Source organism: Dermochelys coriacea, chromosome 10 (assembly GCF_009764565.3).
Source record: "Dermochelys coriacea isolate rDerCor1 chromosome 10, rDerCor1.pri.v4, whole genome shotgun sequence".
Classification (NCBI taxonomy): domain Eukaryota; kingdom Metazoa; phylum Chordata; order Testudines; family Dermochelyidae; genus Dermochelys; species Dermochelys coriacea.
Genome location: NC_050077.1, coordinates 65,442,673 through 65,459,594, shown reverse-complemented (window position 1 = coordinate 65,459,594; position 16,922 = coordinate 65,442,673). Strand labels below are relative to the sequence as shown.

General features: G+C 41.6%; 1 protein-coding gene across 6 annotated transcripts in view; it reads left to right on the top strand.

The window, feature by feature from the left end:
* The window catches only part of FBN1 (fibrillin 1), a 217,149-nt gene that overhangs the window by 129,477 nt on the left and 70,750 nt on the right, over positions 1-16,922 (top strand). For all 6 annotated transcript variants that reach the window (XM_038418952.2, XM_043494228.1, XM_038418951.2 and 3 more), the window contains 8 exons: positions 2,029-2,079; positions 5,214-5,339; positions 6,295-6,522; positions 8,892-9,017; positions 9,113-9,241; positions 11,016-11,141; positions 11,289-11,414; positions 12,467-12,589. In XM_038418952.2, the coding sequence (XP_038274880.1) occupies positions 2,029-2,079; positions 5,214-5,339; positions 6,295-6,522; positions 8,892-9,017; positions 9,113-9,241; positions 11,016-11,141; positions 11,289-11,414; positions 12,467-12,589 (1,035 nt within the window). The remainder of the gene's footprint in view (positions 1-2,028; positions 2,080-5,213; positions 5,340-6,294; positions 6,523-8,891; positions 9,018-9,112; positions 9,242-11,015; positions 11,142-11,288; positions 11,415-12,466; positions 12,590-16,922) is intronic.

Sequence of the window (16,922 nt, the reverse complement as noted above, 5' to 3'; positions counted from 1 at the left end):
AGTGTGGGAGGGGGTGAGGGCTCCGGCTGGGGGTGTGGGCTCTGGGGTGAGGATGAGGGGTTGGGGGTACAGGAGGGTGCTCCAGGCTGGGACCAAGGCGTTCAGAGAGCAGGAGGGGGATCAGGGCTGGGGTAGGGGGTTGGGACACGGGAGGGGAGCAGGGGTGCAGGCTCTGGGCAGCGCTTACCTCAAGCAGCTCCCAGAAGCATCAGCATGTCCCCACCTCTGGCTCCTATGTGGAGGCATGGCCAGGCAGCTCTGCATACTGCCCCGTCTGCAGCGCCGTCCCTGCAGCTACCATTGGCTGTGGTTCCCAGCCACAGGGAGGCGGCACTTGGGGCAGGGTCAGCATGCGGAGCTCCTTGGTAGCCCCTACCCATAGGAGCCAGAGGGGGGACATGCTGCTGCTTCCAAGAGCCATGCGAAGCGGGTCAAGCCCCTGAACCTGTTTCCCAGCTGGAGCATCAAAGGGGGCAAGCCCCGGACCCTGCTCCCCAGCGGGAGCTTGAGTGCCGGATAAAAACATCTGAAGGGCTGGATGCGGCCCCTGGGCTGTAGTTTGCAAACCTCTGGTTTACTCTGACAGTTCCTCTATATTCCTATTTAACAACTGTGATAAGAATCATATTAATGGGTCTGCTTCCTCCTTTCCCTTTACATTTTAATTTATAAAAATGCATGAATACCCTAGTATTTCATTCAGATGGGCTTGGTATAGCAGGTCTAAGCCTACAAAAAAGACAAGTGGTTGGGATTCCCAAAACTATTTGGCACCTAATTTACACTTTTAATAACTAAAACAGAGGCCAGTGACCATTTATGTACCCATGGCACATTAAAAAGGGATAGCAGACATGGTCTTAATCTCTAGATACGTAGGGCTAGCTCTGCACAAATGTTACATGTTGTGGGTTTGGCCAATAGGGCAAGGAGGTCAGCTGGCATTGGCTGGGACCTACAAAGCTACTTCTGTGCCTTGCTTGCCCTATTAAGAGATGGTATAAAGATGTAGGTGTACAATGACAGGCACGTATAGCAATTAGGGACACCAATGCTCAGTATTTCTGAAAATTTCAGCCAGCTCTATTTAGAGTCAGGCCAACAACACTGCCATAGCAGACAGGCATAGGTTGATAAAATTTGCATTCCAAAATAATGTTGCTCACCCTTTTCCCACCTAGCATGGAAAAGAGCCAGTGTAATGCTGGAGAGTCAGCGGTTGGTCATATATTGTCCTGAACGTGGAGCTTTAGGTTAATATATTGTGCAATTAGATTTGAAGGACTGGACCACACCTACATTCTGTGATACTTCATATTGCTGTACTATAGTTTGTCTTAATTAGTGATATAGGGATCCTGCCAAGGCAGCATTAGATGAATGGCTCCAGAGCTCCCACTAAACGGTTAAAAGACATATGGACCTTGCTCTAGTAATGGAGGTTTTAGCTCCTGTTGTAACAAACCCTGGATTACTTAATAACACAGTGAATCCTACATCTGAGGAAAGAATGGGTTGAGATCCTTGTCTGTTTGCTTGATAGTTAGATCTAAGTGTTCAGTGGAAATACTCTGATGCAGGGAAAAGTGGAAAACACAGACATTTAAAGAGGATCCTGCTCCCTGAGGCTGAAACTTGCCTATTGTTTAAGTCTCTGCACTAAATTCATCTATCAAACTTCACTGGAAACTCTTATCCCAGTGGTAAATGTGGCCCTAGGAGCTCAATGACTATAATGTATTGTGACTTCTGCAGGGTAACATTTTAATGTATTTAATTGCTGTGAATGAAGCTGGAGTCATTTAACTCCACCTTTAGTTTAGTTTGGTTAGTAAGGAAAGGGTCCATTCCATTCTTAATGTAGTTATCCTATTCTGTGTCTTTATTATCTCAGAAATTACACTCCATACTCCCTTATTTTTCATAGGAAGAAATGTTACTGTTTCGGGTCTTCTTTTTTGTTAATAAAGTAAATCATAGCAGCAAGTTCTGGACTCTGAAAGTTCATGTCTGTTTCTTTATTTACAGACCCAATCTGTTCAAAAGGATATTCAAGAATAAGGGGAACATTATGTGAAGGTATTTACCGTTACTTTCAAACAAATCATGTTTTGAATGATGAAATGCTGGCGTTCAGGTTTAATGATATTTGCCATGGAAGAACAGAGCTAAATTCATCCCTGATGTTATTCTATTGTCCTCATTAGATTTACACCCAGGGTTAATATGGTCTCACTGTGTGATATATGACGATATAGACTGATGCTACTCACTCAGAATGCACATCTTTGCAAATACAAACTGAAGTGGTCTTTGGAGAGGCGTTCTGTCTTTTCTAATATTGTTATTGATTGGGGAGTAAAATACTGGATCAAAATAAAATGCATCCTGTGTCCGTAATAACAATTACAGAAGTGTAGCATTATGATATAATAGTATTTTGTCATTAAAACATTCCATAAGTATATTAAAATAAAATAGAACTGTAAAAAGGGATTTAAAATCAAATTTAAATAATTTATTTCTCTTTTTTTAATAATGTATAGCTTTAGATTTCAGTCATTCTCTTGTTATATAAGAAATCCGTCTCAGGCCACGGTAAAACATTAATTCAAGAAAAGGTTGGTTTTTAAAACTTTTTTTTTTCAATGTGTGAGATCATCACATATTGTGCAGTGAAAATGTAAAGCCCCAACGCCCTTTTCCCTCCTTATTGTGGATTAATTTGAACCCCAGCCAAAGAGCTGTACTGTATATTTCCCTACCATGCACACGCTCAGAGAGTCTCAAACTGTAGCAGGTCATCATGACTGACACAATCTGACATGACACTGCAGTTAAAATATTTTAAAAACAAATTATTCCCATATGTGGCTTCTAGAAAGAAGCAGTTCTTTGACAAATGAACAAACTAAACAGAACCAAAAAATCGAATAAGTAGAACACCCCCACATGTATCCTGTGCTTTCCAAGTGGTGACTGAATACCTTGGCACTTCTATACCCCAGACCCACTGTATAGAACTTCTCTGACCTCAGCAATACTTTCTGGAGTGTGTAAGTGAAAGAAAAGGGGGGGTGGAGCGGCCCCACCTATCTCTATTCACGAGGAAAGACTTAGAACATTTTCAACACTGCTGGGATGGAAAATTTATTAATCCAAGATGTGAACACCGTGCTTTCAGCATTTCTTTTACCAGCACTTTAGTTTACAACTGTTATATGCTTTAATCCTTCTCATTCCAGTAGGCCAAAATAGCCCAAATTTTCTCTCACTAGTTACCCTGGTTCCTAATGTGTTAAAGTAGCTTTTGGCTTCCACCAACATAAGGACTCTTCAAATCAGAGGATGCAGAAAAATATTTACCTAGGAAATTTATTTGGTGGGGAGGGGCCAAATGGTAATAGTGGCTTCCCAAGGTGATATTCGCTTCTCCCCATGCACAGTTTGTGTAAAATGGGTTTTGTGCAGGGAAATAAGTTGAGGTGTGTGGGATGGAATTAACAACACGCCTCCAACCCACAGACAAATCCTGAAGCTGAAAGTGTCCACAGGTCATCTGCTACCTTGTGCAGTTAAATCTGTTCCATCTGTTTCACATAATCATGGATCCAATTGTCTTACTTCCCAGCCATCGTGGAGCTGTCACTCACCCCTCTGGAGTGTGCAAGAAATGCAGAGGTCGCCTAGTGGCAGCTCTGGCCACACTGCCCTCCCCCACCAGCTCAAGAGTCTCGCGTAGGCTGTTTCTCTACTTTGAATTTCACCCTATAAGCCTAATAAATCTAAATAAATCCAGTATTTCTAACCCCAAAAATTCACACCCCAAAAATCATGTGATTCACCCAAAAATCAGGAGATTTTTTTAAAAGGAAGATGATGTGTTATGAGTCTGTCTTTTGATTGTTGAATTCACTCTGTCCTCCCCCAACGTGTGTGACAAGTTAGCGTTGCCATTATTCCCAAATTTATTAAGGTGACCTCCATGTCTTCCTGACCCCTGGCTCACAGGATGGGAAGAGATAATAGAACCCCCTGCATTGCTGGACTCTTTCTGCTTCCTCCTTCCCTCCCTCCAGTGAGAATGGTGTTGGCTGAGGGGATGGGCGGAAAGTTCTGCCTGAAGCAGCTCCATAAGGGGTTCTTTCCCAGGAGGAGGGTAGTGGAGAAGGCAGCCAGTCAGCAGAGTTTTACTTCAAAAACTGATATTCATAAGTGGTCTGGAGCCTTGTCATAGGCAGCCTGGCTTCAGAGTAGGCCAGACTCACCTCACTCTTGAAGATATTGCGAGAATTGGCAATGCTACAGATCTGAGCGACCCATTTCCTGGCTTCATTCTCTGAATGTGCAATGCAACTGCAGGTTGTGGGAGCCTTTCCATTCTAACCTTCTGTGCTCGCTCCCTCCTAATTTGCTTAAATTTCTGATGCTTCGTCTCGGCCTATAATTTAATTTCCAAGACGATTTTCAACAATACAGTATGTTCCACAGAAGGAAGAGGTGGAAGGGCATTACAAACCAGATATTTATATTCAGGCCATCCTAGTTCAGCAGGCTGAATTATGCTTTACACCTTGTCATACAAAACAGTACAACATTTTCCTCTTAAAAAATACAATTTAGATGCTTGTACACAATCAAGTTAAATTCCATGCTCACCAGGGATATGTTCAGGAACTTAAATTAACCAGTAATATTACAATGAAAAAGCTATTGTGCCAGATTTTTAAAAGTACGTAGGTGCCTAAAGATGCAGATAGGTGTCTACTGAGAGTTCCAAAAGCGTCTAAACATATATGCATAATTTTGTTTCCATGGGAGTTAGACACTTAGACGCTTCTGAAAATTCCACTAGATGACGGACTGCATCTTTAGGCACCCAAATACTTTTAAAAATCTGTCTTGTAATGAACATACAGCAGGATAGCTTTTTTCGGTGACCTAATTTTGTTTTATTTATAAACCTGATTTCAATAGCCATATCAAAGGTGTAATGACAACACATTTTTAATATGTTTTAATCAGTGGTAGAGGCTGTAATTAATTCGTTCAGTCTGATTTGCATAGGAAAGCCCAAGAGTTTGGAATTTTGCCAGACTTTGCAAATTGATACATAGTCAGTCCTAAAATGGGAGTGTTAAAATGTTATATTTTTCTAATGTGGGTGTGTTTGTTGCATTGATTTTCATTTTTATAATTTTGTCTGGAAATAGATGTAAATGAATGCGAAGTGTTTCCTGGGGTGTGTCCAAACGGTCAGTGCGTCAATACCTTGGGTTCCTTTGTTTGCCAGTGTCCTAGTGGAATGATTTTAGATGCCTCTGGACGGACATGCCTTGGTAGGTATTAAGCTATTTACAGGTTTTTTTTGATGTTTGGCGGGGAGGGAACCCAAATCTCTGTATGTCAAACAAAGATTTGCATTCCATACTTTCTTGTAAATAGGGAAATAGATTTTATTCATAATCATTTTAAAATAAGATCAGTAATGGTGTACAGAGCCATTCAACTTCAGGTTGCCAGTTAGAGCTTGGACTAGGTAGTATAGGTAGTGACCAAAACTCATCTGATGCGGGGTCAGAAACTTATGTGAAATGAGATGGTCCATTTCCCAGAGGGCAGGTGTCAATGTTATAACACCCCAGCAAATTTGGCCATGTTTGGCAACCTTTATTGATTGGCCTCAGGAAGAAGTCAAGGGTAGAATGGACATGGAGACTAGTCCCACTCATCCCCAGAGGTGGGCTCTCCAAGCCAGGGTTGAGGTACACATGAGTTTGAGAGAGACTGTAATGTTTCTCCCCATTCTACATCTCTTTGTGGGGAAAGTCCAGAAAAAGACTTCCATTTCAGGTGCTATCTATAGACTTCATCCGCAGTGCATTCACCTCTTTTTAACAGCAAATCTTCAAGTGTTGCTGAACAAAGACATAGGTTCTGGTGGAACTGGAATGCTTGAGGCCCTTTCTTCTCTGATCCAAAAGTGACCTCAAATGCTGAGCCCCATTTCCTGGAAAGTTTTAGGCCTGTTAATTCCAGAGCTTAGTGCCAGTAATTCCAGTGAAAAGAACTGTGTGGTATTTCTGGCATATTCCTGATCTGAGGAAATGGAGCAAGCCCTATTGAGAAGGGATTCTGGGGGAAGATTCTTGTGTTTATGCTTTCCCTCCAGCCCCCCCAATGAGGCAGACTTTTTGTCAAATACACATAAATTCAAACATTCGTGCTCATTAAACACACACATGTACCGTGCACACACAGTTTTTATCATCTCACTATTTAATTACCCAACAGACATTCGCTTGGAGACTTGCTACTTGAAGCATGAAGATGAAGAATGTACATTACCGATAGCAGGCCGGCACCGAATGGATAGTTGCTGCTGTTCTGTTGGTGCAGCATGGGGCCCTGAATGCGAGGAATGTCCTGTGAAGGCAACTCCTGAATTTGAAGCTCTTTGTCCAAGAGGACTTGGATTTGCTAGTAGGGGAGAGATTATAAATGGAAAGCCATTCTTTAAAGGTATGTAAGGGGGTTTTAATTAATTTGTAAAGCCATTGGGGGCCACATCTTGATGGCATTCCTTAGTTTTTACTCTTTTCTTACTCAGGTTAAATTCCTATGGACTTGAAGTCTGCAGGAGTTAAGGCTTGGTTAAGGATGGAATGATTACTGAGTAAGGACATATGGCCAGATTTTCAAAGGTATTTAGGTATCCTAACATGCAGAGAGGTGCCTAGTTGGATTTTTAAAAGTGTCTAAGCAGCTAACACTCCCATAGGTTTCATTGGGAGCTGGGCCCTTAACCTACTGTAGGCACATTTGAAAGTTCCACCAGGTGCCTGTCTGCATCTTCAGGCATCTAAATACCTTTGAAGATCTGGCCCTGGCCCCTTATAACTTGAAACAAAATGAGTAGCCAACTTTGGAATTGTTATAGAACCACTGCTTACTGTGCCTGATACATGTGTTTAAATTGCCTTGGAAATCAAGGGAGAAAGAGACTCTCAACACTTTGAAAATCCTTGCACAGCTGTTGAAGAAACATACCATGTTCTGTAAAGATAGCTTCTGCCGTGCAAAAGTGAATCTATGCTAGAGTCTGAGTCATGGAGTTTGTTGGCCAAATTGTTATATTCTAATGGTAGAAACAGCGAATGAAGACTTCATTCATTTAGGTCATGTTGTGACTCTGGGGTAAATTTCCAGCATTAATGGAACCTCATTCTGAAAGCTTCTTCCTTGGTTACCAGTTAGATTAAGCAACATGGTATCAAAAGTGAAAGTGGAGGTGGATGTGTTTGGGAGAAGGCATTTAAAGAAACTAGTTAACTGAAAACCCAAATGCTTTAATATTTGAAAGGAAGGGGAAACACAAATGAGAATGACACTTGGTGGTGATTGTTTCAGGTTCAGTTTTATAAACAGTTACCAGGCTCTTAATTATCAATAAAGTGTAACGTGCTTTTGTTTAGGGTAATTATATTTTCTCTGACTCATGGAAGTCTCATTTTTTTTCAGAAATCAGGGGATGGAGTGGTTCTTTTGGCAGTTCTCTTTGGCCACTCTGGGCATGATTCAATGCCCTCTGAAGCTAATAAAAGTCTTTCCATTGACTTCAGTGAGCCCTGGATCAGACTCTGTTAGATAAAGGAGGGGAAAAAATAGCCATTCATGACAAAAGAAACTGGGGGTCAGCTTCATCTGTGTTAGTGCTTTACATTACTATGTAGGTGAATCCCAGTATGAATTCTTGTTGTGGTCTCCAGGCTACAAGAGGTGGGAGTATGATAGATGTGATTCATTGAAAGTAGTGAGTCCTTTGTACTGCTCACATGATGGGCCCCTTATTGCATGTTTTAGGGGGTAGTGCGCCTAGTTCTTGCTGTCGTATGCATGGAAAGTGGTTTATAGGAACTTAGTAATGTGGTCTGTTAAGATGATGTGAAGTCAAGACTTTAGATCACTGGTTGTCTTAGTGCCAAATCCTGCCTCCCAGCAGCCCCCTATTTTATGGTGAGGATCATAGAAGGAAAGGAAAGCTGGGAGATATATGGGGCTTGAATTTGCATTGAATGAAGGCCTCTATTAGAACCTACTTACATAGCAAATGCTGCTAATCTTACTGTTACTTCAGCACTGGTTCACGGAGTTCCACTCTCCCTAGTAACTCAGCGTGTGCAGGTTTCAGAGTAGCAGCCATGTTAGTCTGTATTCGCAAAAAGAAAAGGAGTACTTGTGGCACCTTAGAGACTAACAAATTTATTAGAGCATAAGCTTTCGTGAGCTTGAAGTGAGCTGTAGCTCACGAAAGCTTATGCTCTAATAAATTTGTTAGTCTCTAAGGTGCCACAAGTACTCCTTTTCTTTCAGTGTGTGCAGTCACTTCACTCCACCTCCTACTGACAGCATCATCTGTGAAGGTCTTTGTGTTCATCTGTAAAATCATAAAAAGGGAATGAGCTACTTTAAATAAATACACAGGATCAAATTTTCAAAAGATCCTCACTCAAATCATTCTCTACATTTGTTACTGTGTGTTGCAAATACATTCTTTGTCACATAAATTCTTTTTGTTCCCATAAGTCCAAATGAAATTTCAACAGGATGTACCTCATTTTCCCCAGCTGTGAAATAGGAATAATAATACATTCCTATTTTTGTAAAGCGCTTTTGAGATCTGTGGATGAAAAGGGCTATATAATTGCTTACGTGTTGTCATTATTATTTGAATGTAGTGGTTTGCATGCACAAAATTGTAGTTGCAGCTTTTGAGAAGCTGGTATTATTGCTGGATTTAGAATTTTACTAACCTGAATCTCTTTCAGTGAAGTTTTACTAAATTGGATGGTTGCTAAAAATAACCAAACCTTTCTTTGTCTCGTTTTTAGATATCAATGAATGCAAAATGATCCCAAGTCTTTGTACCCATGGAAAATGCAGAAACACCATTGGCAGTTTCAAGTGTAAATGTGACAGCGGATTTGCACTTGATTCTGAAGAAAGAAATTGTACAGGTAAAAGTCTTACCTGGTAGCTTTCAGAACATTGTATTGAAAACACAGATATTGAATTATATTTTAACATGTGTTTAAAATTATTTGTCTTTCAGATATTGATGAATGCCGCATATCTCCTGATCTCTGTGGTCAAGGCATCTGTGTCAATACCCCAGGGGACTTCGAATGTAAATGTTTTGAAGGCTATGAAAGTGGATTTATGATGATGAAAAACTGCATGGGTATGTTTTATGTCATATACCAAAGATGGGGTACAGAGTCTGTATGTTGGGATTGGTTTTGCAAAGCCTTGTTAGTCAGGTTTTGTTTTGGAAACTGAAACAGGACTGGTTTCCTGATCCGATTCTAGATCTAGCTTCCATATTACTGGGAAGGCAAATAGAAGGTTCTGGTTTTGTTCCATTTCCACAGTGGGTAAATCAGGCTGGTTTTGGATTTGCAGAATCTTATTAGTCAAATCCATCAGTTGGGTCTTGGTTCATTTTATCTGAACCACTAACATTCAGGAGCTGGGTTTGGGAGAGGGTTAGGATAAAAGATCCTGGGCTTGGCCTGTCTCCACGCAAAGGATTGTTGTTCCAACATACTATACACTCATTGGGTTTTGTGCTTGAAATTTTCAGTTGTAAATATTGTTACTTAACTCATTTCAGGGCTGATCCTAAAGTGGGTGCTTAGGATTCACCCCAACAATGAATTTGCTCTCTCTAGGCCTCTCTAGGGTGCCAAAGCACAAATGCACAAAGGGCAAGGATTCTCAGTTCATCCCAAAGATCCCCATCTCCCAGTTGGCAGCACAGCCCTGCATAGCATGATTAGTAGCAGCTTTTTTTTTTTTAAACTATGTATCATCACTGTTAGTCAGACTCCGCCCTGAGTTACCCTAGTGTAAATCAAGAATAACTTCATGGAAATGGAGAGCAGAATGTGACTCTTTGGGGGAGGGGGAGATGGGCAGGGAGGGATGGCTGTGGGCTCAGTTTAAGCACTGAAAAAGCTCCAATATACATTTTAAAGGATGACTGAGGCAGGGCCTCAAAACATGTAGTGACAGTACATAGTGATGTGAAGTGACATTTTTGAAAGTATGTTTCTTTTTTAGGAATGTGCATATTAGTAAAACCTGTCCACCTGCTCCTAGGAGACAGGCCATTTTCTGATCAATAATTGTAGTAAATGGGGTTCCAGTAGGAATTAATGGGTTGGCAGCCTGGGGCTCTTACCCAGAATGAATCTGGTCTTGCCCAGCTTCATCACTGGTTGAAACCCTTCCAGCTCTGCAGCAGGAGCTCCATTTGAAGCCCCTCCCTGCTGTCTCAGTCTGAAGCTGATTACTGGGTTCTCAGTCAGCGAAAAGAAGCTGGTGGACCTGGAGCACATGTCTGGGTGGGAAGGGAGCTCAGAGCAGAAAGGCAAACAGAGAAGTGAGGAAACTGTCCACAGGATAGGGAGGAACAGTTGTATTTATTCTCCAAGGATATGGGGGGTAAGTACCTGGGAAGAGGGTGTGTCTCTTGATGTGTGGAGGAGAAGGATCAGCAGCTGGAAGAAGTAAGAATACTATTCACAGGAGAGGGAGCAATACATAGGGAGGAGCTGCATATATGCACTCTCAGAATTCCAAGGGTCAAACAAACACTTATTTCCCAATGTTGCTGTGTAGCACCAGCACTTTTATTCTTTGTTGCATTCAGGAGCTTTTAGCGCCTGCAGTGATGCGTGTTCCTTTCTTTTTACAAAAAGAAAAGGCGTACTTGTGGCACCTTAGAGACTAACAAATTTATTAGAGCATAAGCTTTCGTGAGCTACAGCTCACTTTATCGGATGCATTTGGTGGAAAAAACAGAGGAGATGCATCCGATGAAGTGAGCTGTAGCTCACGAAAGCTTATGCTCTAATAAATTTGTTAGTCTCTAAGGTGCCACAAGTACTCCTTTTCTTTTTGCGAATACAGACTAACACGGCTGCTACTCTGAAACCTGTTTCTTTTTACAGACATTGATGAGTGTCAGAGAAATCCTCTTTTGTGCCGAGGTGGCATTTGCATAAACACAGAAGGAAGCTTTCAGTGCAACTGTCCTCCAGGTCATCAACTGGCTCCAAATATCTCCGCATGTATAGGTATGATGGTGCCAGCAAAATGTGCACCGTATATAGGTCATTTCTATATTTGCATTTCCTGGCTCTATCTATGCATTCATTTATGCCATTTACTCAAACGTTGCAGTGCAGAGACGTAAAATATGTTCCCTTTTTCTTTTGAAATAGACATCAATGAGTGTGACCTAAGCCACAACCTGTGCAGAAATGGGCATTGTGTCAACCTGATTGGAAGGTATCAGTGTGCCTGCAACCCTGGATATCAGTCCACTCCCGACAAATTATTTTGTATTGGTAAGAACTTGATCCTCAGAGCAGCTGTAATTATTAATGAACATAGAATACCAATTAATGCTTGCCACTTCGCTAACAAGAGTTGATGTAAAGAATTGTGTCTATCTAATAAAATATATCTACATCTGATTCAATAATCTCGGGCACAGTGTCAGAGCAGTGTGTAGTAGCATGAACATGCACGTCCCTTCCTTTGAGATCAAGGAAGTTATATCACTGTTTCAAATCTGACCCTTGTGCCCACGTTTTCTTTGCTATTTGCCCAGCCAACACTCAATATTTACACACCATATTTATTTATTGGATTATTTTGTTTGGTAAATTAACCAGCAGATATTAAAAAAAATTTTTTTTTGAAAGTGCCATAAAATGTTGTAACTGAGGTCATTTAAATACACTGTGATATCCCTCAGATCTGTATTTTATTTCAGATTGGCGTTTCTGAGGTTGCAATGTGTTGGTAGAGTAGAATAGTGTGTGTGGCTTAGTGACATTTATCCTTAAACTAATCTGTAAATATCTCTATTGTATAAATTTCTACTGTCAGTTTCCTTAAAAGCCATAGATTCAGAAAGGGCTTCTAAGCTCGTACCAGACACTGTGTACAAAAAATCTGAATGCACTTTTCGTATTTTGAAAAATTCTGATGTACGTGCCAAAACAGTGGCTCTGATCCTACCTGAATAAGGAGTACACAGTCAGGGACTTTGGCCCAATCCTGTAAGCGCTTACACAAGCATTTCTGTTGACTTCAGGTGATTCAGGAACTACAGTGATAGGGACTATCTAGGCATCCAGAGAGAGACAGAAGTGCGGGATCATTTGCATATGCATTCAGTTAATTGGACATCTCATTCCCTGTTGTGCCTATATATTTGTCCACATGTGCATCCAAGTACCTGCACCTGCAAAAAGATCAGCAATTGTGTGCACAAACGTAGATGCTGGATTGAACCCTCTTTTTAAATTGGCCCAGAATGTATCCATGAAATATGCTTAACAAAAAAAAATGTATTTGTGAGCGTGTTTAACTTTCATTTCTTTCCTTCTAGATATTGATGAATGCAACATAATGAATGGAGGTTGTGACACCTTCTGTACAAACTCAGAGGGAAGCTATGAATGTAGCTGTAAATCAGGCTTTGCACTAATGCCAGACCACAGATCTTGCACTGGTAAAGTAGCTTTGTGAGCATTTGTACTGAAAGCTCTTTACTTTGTATTGAAAAGTGAGATGTAGTTTTAGGAGTACAGATTGAAATCATTTATGCTGTTATCTTCATTAATTCTTACAGTTCTCCATGCACACTGCCTAAACCTCTGAATTGAACATGTTATGATTAATATATTTTATTTGGACAAATATTACATAAAGTAAAAATAAATAATGTAGCTAGATGTTATGCATGGCAGAATTTGGTTCTCTCCTTGGGTTAAAGAGTACAAGACTGAAGTCACAGCCTCACAATTTCCAGCTCAATAGCTCTCAGGGGAATTTCTTTTTTTCAACAAAAAAGATACATATTTCTAGCTGTCCATTCTACAGCTGGCTGTAGCTGTATTATTTCAGAGCCTGCTGTTATTACAGGAAAGATCAGCGTCCATTGTGAGTCTGGAGGCAAAAACTATTTTATCTTCTGCAGGTTTTTGGGGACCCAGGGCAAAATCTGAAACTGAGGGCTCCCAGACTTAAGGTGCAAAACCACTGAGATGAGACCCCTGGGGAGAGGGGTGTTGGAGAGCAAACCTGCCCCACATTCACCACACAGTAGCAGCCCCTGTCCCACGGACCTAAGTCTGGCTTCTTGCTCTGGGTGTTACAGCCTAGCACATGCGGTTGTAGCACTGCTTGGGTTTGGCCCAGTCACTCCTCTGTCATGAAGGCAGGATGGCCAGACCAAACCTGAGTGGTGGTGTGACCCTGTGCACCAGGTCACAATGCCACTCAGTTTGGGGACCCTTTCAAATGGTAGCACTGGGGCAGACTGTCACTTCCCCTCCATCTGGGCGGCCCTGATTTTGTGTAGTAGGTGAATTTTCTCCTCCAGTGCAAAGTATTACCTTATGTATTGGACTTTTTAGAGTCTGATCCAAAGCCCATCAAGTCAATGAAAAGTCTCCCACTGGTTTCAACAGGCTCCACCATAACTTAGAGCTACCTTGAAGGACTATGAAGCTGCAGTGGCTGAAATCACCAGAGAGCATTTGCCTCTGGCTCTGCCCCCTCCTGCCCCGGTCCACCCAGGAATGTCCCCTACATGGCAGTAGAAAAATGAGACACTGTGCCCTAGTAAGAAGGCCCTAATGCTTGTTAAACCTATTGTCGATGCAAACAGAAGCAAAAAGAAAACCCAGACTTGGATTTGAAAACCCATAGAGCTATAAATCTAACAACTCATTATGTTCCAGTGTCAAAAGAAAATGATTGATTGACCTTTTATTGGAGGGACAGAGATGGGCTCTTAGCATCTCCAATCAAAAATTGACTGTACTATAGACGTGTCCACAGGCTGGTCTAATCATATCTGACCTAGATGAGGGGCCTAAAAAATTCTGAATTTGATTGCGAGTGTTTGCATATTTATACCCTGCCAGTGCTATTAGGGTTGCCAACTTTCTAATTGCACAAAACTGAACACCCATGCCCCGCCCATTCCCCAAGGCCCCCCCACCCTCCCTCCCTCATTTTCATTGGGCTGGGACAGGGCTTGGGATGTGGGGGGAGGAGTGTGAAGGCTCTGGGTGGGAATGGAGGTTCAGGGTGCAGGAGGGGACTCCAGGCTGGGGAAGGAGGATGGGGTTGGGAGGGGGGAAGGGCTCTGGCTGGGAGTACAGGTTCTGGGGTGGGGTTGGGGATGAGTGGTTTGGGGTGTGGGGGGGGCTTAGGACTGGGGCAAGGGGTTGGGGTATGGGAGGGGATGTGGCAATGCTTACCTCAGGCGGCTCCCAGAAGTGGCCAGTATGCCCCGCAGGCACTGCCCCCACAGCTTCCATTGGCCGCAGCTCCCATTGGCCGAGCTTCCCGGGCCACCACTGTGCCTAGGAGCAGGAGAGACATGCCGCCGTTTTGGGGAGCCGAGCGGAGCCAGGACAGGCAGGGAGCCTTCCTTAGCTCCACTGCACCGCTGACCAGCGCCACCAGGGTCCCTTTTTTTTTTTTTTTTGAGGCGTTCCGGTTAAAAACTGGAAGCCTGGCAACCCTAAGCACTGTGCAAGCTAGGACTTTGTTCAGAAGCCCGCTAATCACAACTACCCACCATCATACTATGTTGTTACAAAGTCTTGGCTGCAAAAGCCAACGTTTCCACCTTTTGAAACTTAAAATTTCAAAGGCTCTAGTCTTGCAGTTTCTCAATATTTGGTTAGTGAAGTAAAAGAAATAATAGATACGTGAATATGGAGTTGCAAAGTTAGTGCCTGATACTGCAAGCCCTTACTTACGTGAATAGTCGAGCCTGAGGGAACAAATAAAGATTTGTGGAATCATGCGCACAACCACTCCAGGGTTTCTTTTCGTTCTTTCTCTTTCGGTCTCGCTGCCACTCTGTAGTATATTAAGGCATGAACAGGCAGGATGTTTCTGAATTATTACTGCATTGGGAAGCACCAGGCAGAAGAATGACTTCAACCACAAGTGAAGTGCAGTAATCCTTTGAAAATGTATTGTTTGTCGTTTCTTATTAGTAAAGTGCAACAAAAATTATAACAAACCATAATTCTGTGAAGTGCTGAGCATCCTCCACTCCCACTGAAGTCGATGGGTGTTGTGGATGTGCAGTACTTTTTTTAGGCCCTGATCTACCAAAGCACTTAAGCACATGCTTAACTTTAAGCACACAGATAGTCCCATTGAGAGCACTTACAAGTTTAACATTAAGCATATTTTAAGTGTCTTGCTGGGTTAGGGCCTTAGACCCTAAAATAGTTTAAAATACCTAAAAAAAAAAAAACCTAGGTCACTGCATCTAGTGAGATTTATTAATACAGAAATGTCATAAATGATAGCCAGTCAAAAGTCTGCATTTTTATCTGTGCTCTTAAAGCCACGAAATATCATTTCAAGTATGTGGATGTAGTAGATGCAGCTCCTTTGAAGAACCTGACACTCTCTCTTTGCACCGCTGTTCAACTTGATTTTAGAAATCGTTTTCATCAATAACATGAATGGGATCCCCAGAAGGAGCAATGCTGTCAATATTTGTCACCTTTTTAAAGGATTGACATTAAGTGGCAGATTTTCAGCACTAGCCTCTTATTACAGGTTAATTTGTCGTCCATAATTTACTGCAACTGTGAGCCCAAATATTAGTAATTAGATGCCTCACCAAGTGTTTTCTCCTACAAATCAGGTAACCAGACAGCTAGCTAACAGTATTTATTTGTGTCTGTAATGCATTGTGGGGAGAAAACAGCAGCCAGAAACAGCAGCTACCCCAAATTTTAATGGGCCTCTTTCACAGTGCTTGCAAAATATACACAGTTTCTTCTGCACATGCAAAATATGTAATTGCCCATGCAAATATTGAATTGGCAAAAACGTACATGCACGTCTACTGAAAATTTAGCCCCAAGAATCTTCTTTAACAAAATGAGAAAAGGTGCACTTGGTGACAGTCAGTAGCCATTGTGATAAATGTGTAGCTTTACTCTGACAGTGTGTGACTGTATAAACAACTTCATATACATTTAGTGGCATTGTGGACTGAGTATGAGGAACTATGATTTTCAGTTTTCCCTATACATTGTTCACAAATGTATTTTATCTGTAACATGACACATGGCTAGAAGCCTTTGCAGAATATATTTCTCCATAATTGAACTGCTGTGAGTTCCATTCATTGTAATAGTAGGTCAGGTTGGTGAGGTTATGCATTAATAATCAATTCAATTAGGAGAAACAATAAATTCTTTGTCAGCCAATTTTCCACCCTAACTGCGAATGTAAAACCTTGGCAATTAAGCATATAAAGTTCTTCAAGTTTCTAAAATAAGTTCTTTATGTTTGTGGTTCCTGTTCTCATTTCCAGCACTTATTTTGCATATAAATTCACATTCCACTTCCAAAACTACATTTCCAGGCTAATGTGTATGCCAGCATTATTTGATTCGTAGGATGAACAGTAAACAATCAGCTTTTTACCAAATAAGAGTTAATTGTCCATACAAAAACTTGTAGATGCAACCATTTCTGTTTGCTGCTGTTAGAAATGTAAAAAAAAAGAATAACAAACATAAGATTCTAGGACAAACAGTTAAAGTGAGTTGGTGTTCTGCAGCTGCATAATTACCAAAATCCACAACAGACCAGTCTGATAGTGAGTTACGCCCTTTCCCTCTCAGGGGGTTCTCAATTCATGTCCTTGTTTTGCTGGTTTTTCCATGCAGTCACTGAGCAGAGTCTTCAATCTTAACTGTGCTGGTATATGTTGTTTGTGACAAATTAAAATCTGGAGAGTTTTTAAAAGAAATTCTACCCCATTGAGTTTTAAAAAGTCCAGATCCCATCAT